This window comes from Nannobrachium achirus (genome assembly GCF_963921795.1).
Source record: "Nannobrachium achirus genome assembly, chromosome: 20".
In the NCBI taxonomy this organism is placed as follows: domain Eukaryota; kingdom Metazoa; phylum Chordata; class Actinopteri; order Myctophiformes; family Myctophidae; genus Nannobrachium; species Nannobrachium achirus.
The window spans coordinates 16390353-16401641 of record NC_137827.1 but is presented as its reverse complement, the minus strand read 5'-3'; the positions used below and the strand labels follow the sequence as shown (position 1 = coordinate 16401641).

Below are 11289 nucleotides of genomic sequence, written 5' to 3'. Positions count from 1 at the left end.
TGTACCCTTTATACCCTGCCCTGTCGGTGGGCCTGTCACCCTCTGGTTTTAACTGTTTGGGTATTGTACCAGTGTTGCCATCCAGGCCTTCATTCAAGTGGTATTTGTAGTTATTTGCACACAGTATTCCTTTGATTTCAATCAATTAAAAATACTTAACCAGGTGTTAATGCTTTTTTTTAAATGGGATTGTAATTGTGTTTTTCTGTACTACAAGCATTTGGATGTACACTATCCATCGATCAAAAAGAACTGGACAGTAAACACCCGACCGCATGCATTGATGCACAAAACAGTGGGGTAGGGCCTAGGGGGTATGTATTGAGATTGATCACCCTTCAATGTTTGAAACGCACATGCCCCCTGGTGACTGTAAATGGGATGTACAGTAACTACAGGTTAATACTAATGAGAATCCTTACAGAATACAATGACTATTGAATCTATAAAGTCAGTGGTAATATCATTGCGACAATATCTAAGTTCAATCTAAGTTCAATTCGTTTTTTACCTTTTTCAGAAAGGAATATGGTTAGACATTCAGTGGTCAATATCCCTTTTTCAATGGTGGTACAGAAACAGAAGTGTCTTAAGACATGGTTCTTGGGGTAGCAGTGGCTCAGGAGGTGAAGCAGCATCTTGAGAAACAGAAGTTTGTTTGTTGAAAGGCTCCCTCAGAGTTGGTGTCAAAAGCCCCTTTTCCACTGGCCCCACTCCACTCCACACCACTCCACACCACACCGCCCACTTGTGCCACTTGTATATTTGAATAGATCCGTCTTCATTTAAGTGCTGACCAATGGCTTCCCTTTATGTTTCCATTCCAGAAAAGAAAAATAGATTATCGTTTTATTCTTGAAGCTGCATTTTCAAATTAAAGCAGAAATGTCAATTATGCCTGCAAGAGCCATTTGTAGCCTGTCACAAATCAATTTGGATCACATCAATATTGGCTTGTTACTGACAGTGAACAGGACCTGAAAACACATCAGTACAACTTCTGGAGAACATTGGAAGAAGAGGAATGAGTAATGTGTTGCTATAAAAGGAGACAATGATCATGAAAGATCTGATCATTACTGATATCCGATATTACTGAGTATATGGCATGTAGCAGGCCAGGAATAGGTTTATGCAGTCATATGGTGCTATGACATTCCAACAGTATAACGAAGAAGAGGCAATAATAAATGGGTCCACATCATGAACATAATTTATTTTACATACAGTACATGGTTTAGACCAGTGGTTCTCGACATGTGGGTAATTACCCACCCCAGATGACAGTAAAGACACAATTTAAGGACTTGTAAGACATTTTTAATACCGGAAGAAATTAAATTAAAAAGACCATTAGTGCATCAAAATGAATCAACAAATTATACTATAAAAAGTAAAAATGTGCCAATTTGTTGTCAAATACTATAGGAAAGAGGCAAAACTTGTGAAAATAGATCTGCAATCTAACGACACCTACGCCTTATATGTGGAACAGTGTGTAACTAAATGTAATGCCTCAACTCCTACAATTCCAAGGTACTTGTCAGCGTGGGGGTATTAATAAGGTCTTTAATACAAAGTCCTTAAATTGTCACTTCACTGTCACTGAGGACCGCCCCAAAATCATGTGGGCCCACAGGTTGAGAACCACTAGTTTAGAGTAGACCAGTGGTTCCCAAACATTTTAGCCTCTGACCCAAAAGAGGAATTTAGACGTTTGCCCGGGACCCAAACTAGTGTAAAATAGCCAATCTACCAGCTCACCACGCGTCACTTCGCGCAAAGGTGAGCCTGGAAGGTTATACTACCCTAAACCTCTCAGGATATTCAGGAGGCCCTGACTTGTGTTCAGGTGTGATGAGGGGTTCTACTAGTGCTGGCACAGGGGCACTGGGCACAGGAATGCACACTGTTGGCTTGCAGGAACATTTTCACAGTCCATCTAAATTCTAAATTGTGTGTTGAGTATTACGTTCTCTAGAGTTAACTTCCAGGTCTTTGTGGCTCAAGAGATGAAATTACAGGTTTAATAACCAAAGGTGAAGGGTTCAAATTTCCCTCTGGATATTTTCCATCTAAATTCTTAAAAATTGGGTTAAGTATTACATTTGGCCTTATTCCATCTATGCCAGTGTGGCTCAAAGGTTAAATCCAGGGTTCATAAATCAAAGGTTCTAGGTTCAAATCTCAACCAAAACTAAAATATCTCAAACCACAAAAACAACTTAGATAGCTAATAAATTAAACTGAAAGTGCACTACAATGAAACTCAAATGTCTCAACCAGAAAGTGATCTATCAAACTGGTGATGGGAAAAAGAACATATGTGCTGAAGAATGTCTGATATTACAAAATAACTACAATATCACACTGAAAGTGCACTACAATGAAACTCAAAAGCCTCACTAATAAAAAAACTAATCTATCAAACTGGTAATGGGGAGAAATCACTATGGTAATGGGGAAAAGACCCAATAACGATGTTTAATAAATAATTGCTTTACTTAATATGTAAATGTTCCTCAAAAATTAAACACATAGCAGATCTACAATCTCACTTTGTGCCGACACCCAATAAATTGTATTGTGTGTTAAATAATTGACAAAACATCTCATTGATTTCCAAATATCAGATTTTACGAAACCTTCAGTAAACATGAAGAATTTGTTCTAAAATGAGTGCCAGTGTCCTTGTTTGTTTTCCCCGAACTGTGAACCCGAGACGAGTATATTGTTGAACTACTATTTGACGAGTGCTCGTCTTTTCTTTTCTCAATATCACTTTCCATGCCAGGGTGGTGCAATAATGAAATGCAGTGTTAGTAAACTGTAAGTGCAGAGTTCAAAGCTTGTGAGGAACATTTTCACTGTCCATCCAAATTCTCAAAAGTAGGTCTACATGGTGGGTTTAATATTATGTTCCCTAGAATTAAGTGCCCTGTCCCTGTGGCACAAAAGATGAGTAGAGGTTTGACAAACGGGAGGTCAAGGGTTCAAGTCTCCCACAGGATGTTTTCGCTGTCCATCTAAATTCTAAAAGGTGGGTATAACTATAACATTCGCCAATATAATATCCATGTTAGCGTGGCACAAAGGTTAAATCCAAGATTCATAAACCTAAGGATGCAGGTTCAAACCTCAAACAAAACTATAAAAAACTTAAACCACTAAACAACTTGTTTTCGCTGTCCATCTAAATTCTAAAAGTTGGGTATAGGTATAACATTCGCCAATGGAATATCCATGCCAGTGTGGCATGATGGTTAAATACAAGGTTCATAAACCAATGGTTGCAAGTTCAAATCCCAAACAAAACTAAAAATAACTCAAACCATTAAAGAACTTGTTTTCGCTTTCCATCTAAATTCTAAAAGTTGGGCATAACTATAACATTCGCCTATGAAATATCCATGCCAGTGTGGCACAAAGGTTAAATCCAAGGTTCATGAACCAAAGGTTGTAGGTTCAAATCCCAAACAAAACTAAAATAAACTCAAACCACTAAACAACTTGTTTTTGCTGTCCATCTAAATTCTAAAAGTTTGGTATAAGTATAACATCCGCCGGTGTCATATCCATGCCAGCGTGGCACAAAGGGTAAATCCAAGGTTCATAAACAAAAGGTTGCAGGTTCAAACCCCAAACAAAACTCAAAAAACTCAAACCACTAAACAAATTAATTAGCTAATAAACCAAACAAAAAGTGCAATACAACTCAAAGATCTCAATAAAAAAAACACTCACACTGACAATGGGAAAATAACTGACATAAGAAAAAATGAAAAAATAATTGCTTTACTTAATATGTAAATATCTAAAACACCTCCCCCTGAATGTGGGTCACCTCCTGACTCCTCCCTCTTCCACCGAGGCTAAAAGAGAGCGTGAGGAGGGAGCTGTGTGTCCGCCCTCGTTGCCTTAAAAACACAAAAAATGAAGATTTACCAGTACCAAGATTCAAACCCTCAACCTTCGGGTTGTGAGGCATCTGCTTTACTCATTCACCACCAGGCCTTTCACACTAAAATGATATCGGAGGTTATATTTAAAGTTAAAAGAAGAGGTGACAGGTCAAAAGATAAAAATCCACTGTAAACACCTCTACCCCTGATAGAATGACTGAATCTACTAGATCACCCCCCTGATGATCAGGGTTCATTATGACAACTGAGATCTAGGTTATTGTTCAAAACCTCCTGTTAGAACATTTTTACTTTTACTGAGTCTTCTGCACCTGCATTTACACAAATATTTTCCATTTTAGCCCAAGTAATGACATTAAAATTCATACCTAACCTTTTTGTCATGAATTTCCCAAACTCTTAAAAACTGCACAGGCTTTGATTTTAATATTAAGAAAATAGGAAGTAGATATTTCAGGGTGTTCTATGCACAGATCCCTGGCATGGACACGTATTTGTGAGAAACATATTGGAGACAGACTTGCAATGTGAAGTGTTTACATGTTCATATGAATGAAAGGTTTTTCTATTTTGGTTTTATCTGAGGCCTGAGCACCCAGCTGATGAGAGCACAGGCTCCATTAGTTGAGAGCTCTACCATCTTTCAGACCAAACCGCCATTTAGGATGAAAAATACATACTGCACACAACCTTCAAGGGAATGAAGATGAAAGATGGGACAGTGCACTGCAGATGGAGAATTATTTATTTGATGTAATGGACAACATCCTCTCAAAATCCAGAAATAGTTGCTTACCTTCTACCTTCGCACCATAGAAGTAATAAAATAATAAATGTTTGGAATCTGGAATGGGTCCACAAGAAAGCTCCCCACATGCCACCAGTTGAATAGGGAGCCGAATGGCCTGAAGAGCTCCTCCAGGAGCTCTTCAGGCCATTCGGCTCCCTTTCCAGGACGTTCCTCGCCAAGGACAAGTTCACTGGACAGTACAAGGGCTTTGCTTTCATCAGCTTCCACCGTCGGGAGGACGCAGCCAGGGCCATCGCAGGGCTGTCAGGATATGGTTACGATCATCTCATTCTCAAAGTGGAATGGGCAAAGCCATCAAACAACTGAGTGCCACTATCCGAAATATTCCAGGTTTCTGCCAGATTCTGTCCTTCCAGGATTATTGAACATCTTTAAAATAGAAAAGGAAACTCTGAGTCTCAGATGTGAGATCACTGCCCAAGGGTCATCATAACAATACTGAATTCAGCAACTTAAAAACTGTCTGGGGTGATAAAAGCCTGAGTAGACGTTAAAAGACGATGTTTGAAAGTGAAATATGCCTTTAACCAAATATTAGGATTTTGGGGTTATGCAGTGATGTAGTTATCACATAAGTAAATGGTGCATTTATATAGTGCCTTTATCCAAGGTGCTTTACATAGAGTGCGCAATGTGCATTACATTCACTCATTCACACACACATTCACCGATGATGGAGGAAACCATGCAAGGCACCAACCTGCTCACCGGGAGCAACAAGGCCTTCAGACAAGAGTCTTGCTCAAGGACTCTTCGAGGGGGAACCCTCTGTGTTCTAAAACGGCAACTCTACCACTGAGCCACTGCCGCCCCTATACAGTAAGTAATCTTTAATGCATAAGGACATGCATTAAACCCTTGGGCCACTGCTGCCTAACCTGACTGCGCCAGATAGTTGCAGCAGTGCGTAACACTCTGACTTACATCTGGGACCTAGTTTGACCCCTCAAATGCTACTTAAAGTAGATTTATTTTGGTGTGTTTTATCCAATATAGTTAATTTAATGGGACCCCAAGTTTCAGCAGCTGTCAAGGATTCTCCTAGGGAAACTGAATTTCAGTCTTTGTGAGATGTGTTACTAGACACCTTTACAAACACATTGGTGAAGACATTTTTTGGTAAGGAATTTATTCCAGGATATGACACTATTTCTGAAGTTATCCCCCGACTAATAGGCCTATTAATCATAGAAATTTATTTATTTCTCACATTTATTTATTTATAATTTATTTTCTTCTTTAGATGGAGAGATGGAGTGAAATCTTGAAAAACCATAGTCACCACTATAGTCAGTCAGTGCCATGGAATGACAGACAGACATTGATCTCATGACCATAGATATGTTTACTGAACTGTGCCAAATTCAGGACAAATGGATGAACTGCAAGTGCACTGCACATGCACAAATCATATCACATTATAAGGCGATACGCAAGCTTAGCAATTGGTTTGTGTGTGACGTAAAAACAGAGACTATATAAGGTGTTCTTATATGGGGAAGATGGTTTCAGACAACATTTTCCATTGAAGTTGTAGCTGGAAACCAGAACACATTTTGCCTTTTCAACACCTTATTTAGAACACTGATTTGTGAAAAACATTGTCACTTATTCTCAATATAATTTTCTGGGCAAACTTTTATTCATCAGAACATGGCAGAGGCTTCGTCGCTGTCCGTCCGTGTGTCAGAGATCCGGGACCCGGCGATACTGTTTGAGCGGTACAACACAGAGGAGATCCGCGGCATCGAGCGGCAGGTCCGCAGCGAGATCGAGCAGAAGAAGGAGGAACTGCGACACATGGTCAGAGAGCGGTACCATGACCTGATCGACACTGCCAACACCATCGGTGAGATGCGGCAACACTCGGAAAGCGTGTTCCGGTCCATACAGGACACGCACCAGTACTGCCACAGTCTGAAACAACAAACCAATGAGTGGCAACAGACCGGCAACGAACAGGAGAACCAGTGGAAAGAGACATTCTACGCCATGGCCTCACAGATCAAGCTGCTGCTGGAGATCCCAGTGCATATCTGGAGTGCCATGGAGTCATCTCAGTACCTGCAGGCGACACAGCTTTACCTGCTGTACTGTCACCTCAACAGCGAGCTGCAGCTGGAGACCAGCTCCACAGGGACACATTACAGCCCCGTCCTGACACGTTTCCCCATCCTCGTCCAACAGGTTTCCACCGTTGGACACTTCAGGTCCAACATCCTCATGGAGTGTAAGTTACTACTAGGAGGACAGGCGATATCAGACCAGGCCATCGCTGAGGCTCTGGTGTCCACCATGCTGCTGGAAGACAGCTCAGCCACACAGGCCCTGTCTGACTTTCTAATGGCCAGGAAGGCCTCCTTTCATCAGCTTCTTAGCCAACCACGGCACTTGACTGGAATCCAGGCCCGGTTGTGTAGCTTGGTGGAGCTGTATGTGAGCACTCTGTTCCAGGTCTACACCATCTTCTACCTACCCCCAGAGGGGGGCCCACAACCAGTGGAAGGAGCCCTGAGCTGTGGCATGCTTTTCTCCACGCTGGAGAATGTCACTGCTGGCACATCTCCAGGGAAAGGCTGGAGGGTTTTTCAGGACATGAGTACAGAAAGGTTGTTCAAATACCTGCCTTCCTCTATCACCAAGTTCCAGCCAGCCCAGCGAAACCTGGCTCAGCCAATCCAGAGGGAGGAGCTCAGAGACACATTGCAGCAGTGGATTCATACCTGCAAGGAAGATCTGAGTGGTGGCATTAGCAGTCTACTGGCAAGTGAGAACAGCCTGAAGGGCTTGGCATCCATCAGGGATGCTGTCTGGGACATTCTCTCTTCTGAATCTATCAGTCAGCAATGGAATGCGGTCTGTCAGCAGCTGCTAGAGGGTCCCCTGGCCATGTGGAAATACTTCCTGCAACAGCTTTTCCTTAACCGCCTACAGGCCATCACCCGTGAAGAAACTCAAGCCATTTCAGTCAGTTTCACTGAACTCCTCAGCTCTACACTGAGGAACCTGGAGGGCCAGTCAGCACCACCCTCTCCCGGTGGCAACCCAAATCCCAACTCCACCCCTGGGGGAGGGCAGTATGAGGTGGACTTTGCTTCCTTCCTGTGGTCGGAAGGCCCCAGGGACCTTCTGAGGGATGCTACCTGGGTGAGCGTTACCCAGCAAGGTCAGCAGCAGCAGTGCCAGTCCTGTGTCCAGAGCTTCTGTTCCTCCCTGGATGCCAGGCTGCGAACCATGCTAGATGAACTGCAATGCTACCTGCTGTCCCAAGACAAAGACTCCTGCAACGCATCGGCATCGGCCTCAGTCTCAAACCCTTCCTTGGGCCCCACCCTGTCCCCCTTCAGTTGCTTCACAGATGCTGTGGTGGACACATTACAGGAGAACTGCTTGGCCTGCATGCGTCACATTCTGTCCTCTGTCCGCTCTGAACTGGTCCCAGGGCCCACGGGCCCATCCCACCTCAGCACAGTCCTGTTCTTAGCCAGGCTGTGCCAGTCCATGGGCGAGCTCTGTCCCAACCTCAGACAGTGCATCCTATGGGAATGGAGTGGGGCTGAGGCTGCAATCAAAGTCACCCCAGGCCAGAGCAGGGCCCTCCAGGAGGTCACCCCTGCACAGGCCAAGTGGGCCGCTCTGAACCAAGAGCTGATTGCCTGCAGCAAGGAAGCATACAGCATCTGGACCAACGCCATCTCCAAGGTGCTGGTGGGTTTATTTGCTACAGCACTTCTTTCAGAGTCTGCAGGCTCCATCCTGACCACATCTACCAACTGGGAAGAACTTGAGATCCAAGCGGAAGCTGAATCAGGAGGCAGCAAGACATCCAAAATTAGACTTCCTGTCCAGCCATCATGGTTCATCCAGTCAATGTTGTTCCAGTTATGTGTGGAGGTGAACCGGGCGGGCGGCCACGCTCTACCAAGGCCCACCCTGGTCTTACTGCTACGAGCCTGCCTGGACGGAGCCCTTCAACATTACCACACCCTTACACAGCACGCCCAGGGGAAGGAGGGAGTGTTCCTTATGACACAGAACAGAGCGCTGCAGCTGTTGTTTGACCTGCGCTCTCTTACTGCCACGTTGGGAACAAGACCAGAGACGGGCAAGTGCTGTCTGTCAGAACAAGACCCCAGGATCCAGAAGGTCTGTGATTGGCTGGAGAGCTACATTGACCCCTTTGACCTGGACGTCTTCACACCACCTCTCAATGCTAACGTCAAACACTTCTCACAGAGAACCTCCGTGTTGCTGGGCCTGTTGACAGGCACAGAGAGTCACTTAGTGTCACACAGTAGCAGTAGTCTCCATGAGCCCCACAACATCCTGCCCCTGGCCAGCAGCCAGATCAGGTTTGGCTTGCTGCCTCTGGGCGCAAGGCAAAGTCATTCATAAAAATGACTTACCCCCTGTCTACTGGCTCCTCCCATGTCAATACCAGCAAATTACAACAATTTCCACCTTGACTAATTTATTCAAGCAGTTAGCCAGTCAACTACACTAACTACACCAGTCAGAATCAGAATATTACTCTATAATGGTTGAACTCACCGAGAATGCTGCTTCTTGATTTGCTAAGTTGACCGTAATGTGTATGTTCTGTACTAGAACTATAGTCTGGTTGCCCTACTGGCACTAACTAGTGCTAACTAGAAAGTCTTACCATTTGAGTTTTCCCCATTCAAGTCAACGGGGAAAGTTAATTCACTAAATGAATGGCCATATATAGAGATCTCTGTGTCAGTCCTTGTGGAGAGGTTCTCCACTTCTCTCCTGTAGGCTGTAACTGTTTAATCATCGTTTGTGATCAGGCCAATGACTTCGGTATCGTCTGCAAACTTGATCACTTGGTTGGAGCTGAACAAAGCTATGCAGTCGTGGTTAAGGAGGCTCACAACGCATCCCTGAGGGGCTCCCGTGTTGAGGGTCAGAGGGTCAGAAGTCTTTTTCCCCATCCGCACCACCCGACGTCTTTCTGTCAGAAAGTCAAGGATCCAGCTGGGCGGTCTTGAGTTTAGACCCAGACTCTCTAGCTTGGCGTCTAGTTTGATGGGAATTATGGTATTGAAGGCTGAGCTAGTAGTCGATGAATAGCATTCTTACATACGACTTGTTTCTCTCAAGCTGTGAGAGGGTGGTGTGAAGTGGTGTTGCAATAGCATCATCAGTGGATCTGTTTTTGCAGGGGGTTGAGTGTGAGTGGCAGTGTGTTGTTGATCATCTTTCTGACGTGTTTCTCAAAGTATTTGCTCACTATGGGTGTGAGCACGAAAGGCCTCCAGTCCAGTCATTTAGCCTGTTACAATGAATGCTGATTTAATAACGGTTAGGGACTGGAAGGGACGAAGGCAACCCATTGAGTCTTTGCTATTGTCTCAACTATTGCTATTGAGTCAACGTGGAATTCTACCTCACTCGCATATTTCATCTCCAGATCTGAATCAGGACAGTAACCGAGCAGAGCGCTCAGCACCATGGACAGTGCTCTCAGTCCCACCCAGAGTATTACAGTAGCCAAAAAGTGGGCTCACTAAAAATGAGGCATTTCACCAGTGGAGAGGAAAGTCTGTTTATATACTTGGCTAGCACGCTAACATTAGCCAGCCCAACTAGGCCTTACTTGTAATTATATGGAAATAAATATTTAATTGACCAAAAAAAAACAAATTTTCACATCACTTGACAACAAGGCAAGAGCGCCAACAAGTGTGCCGTCCGAATTGCATACAGATATGGTTGGAATGATTTAAAAAAATATATATTTTTTTATATTTTACGAAATGTTTACAGTACTTTTTAATGGAAATATTTTCCTTCCTTGACTTGATGAATGAAGCTGACAGTATATGTCTAGTACACAGCGCCCAGGATTATATTAGAAATTGACACTGGGTGAGAGAAATGGGTTACAAAACCAAGAAAGCATCTGTGCATCTGTCAATTTTTTGGCAATTCAAAAACAGCATAAGTACACGCTCGCAGCATGTCACTTCATGCCGCGCCTATGAATTTTTCTTATTTTTTTACTTTTTTGAAAAAGTTGGAAAGTGGGAGAGAAAAAAAAATACTACTGATTTTAGAAGCCATTTGTAGAATTGGCCCGGGTCTTAATGTCCAGCTTTCACTTGACAAAGACATCTCTGATCTACAGTATTCGCATGGTATCAAACACGTGCACCTCTCCTATACATGGAGATCCATGCTCATACAGGGGTAGTATCCTGTGAGCATGTTTCCTCTTCCTCTGAACGTCCATGAATGTGAAAAAAGCCTGTGATTTTCTGTGTGAGAATGACGCCTCCGTATCGTCTATCAGCTTGCATCATTTCCGTCCAAGTAGGACGGCGGGAGTGGCGCATGACCGAGAGACAGAAGTAGACGGATGCGAAAGTGAATTAAATGACCTCTGACATGGCGACTGGTCAAAGCAGCCATGTTGGACAGTTGAGGCTTGTCGACAAGTGTCAAGAACACAACTATTATATAGTCGTGTCCAACTACAGTATAATAGGTAGTCAACGCCAACCCTATTCACTCACCTAATCACTTCAATCT

The 11289-nt window shown here is 43.7% G+C and overlaps 1 protein-coding gene across 1 annotated transcript; it reads left to right on the top strand.

Annotated features, from left to right (window-relative positions):
• Nucleotides 1-6387: 6387 nt before the first annotated feature.
• On the top strand, nucleotides 6388-9129 carry LOC308305957 (conserved oligomeric Golgi complex subunit 1-like; the record flags this gene model as incomplete). The annotated part of the gene is made up of 1 exon (XM_080750856.1): nucleotides 6388-9129. The coding sequence occupies one exon, from the start codon at nucleotides 6388-6390 to the stop codon at nucleotides 9127-9129; it is 2742 nt and encodes a 913-aa protein (XP_080606982.1).
• Nucleotides 9130-11289: the final 2160 nt, after the last annotated feature.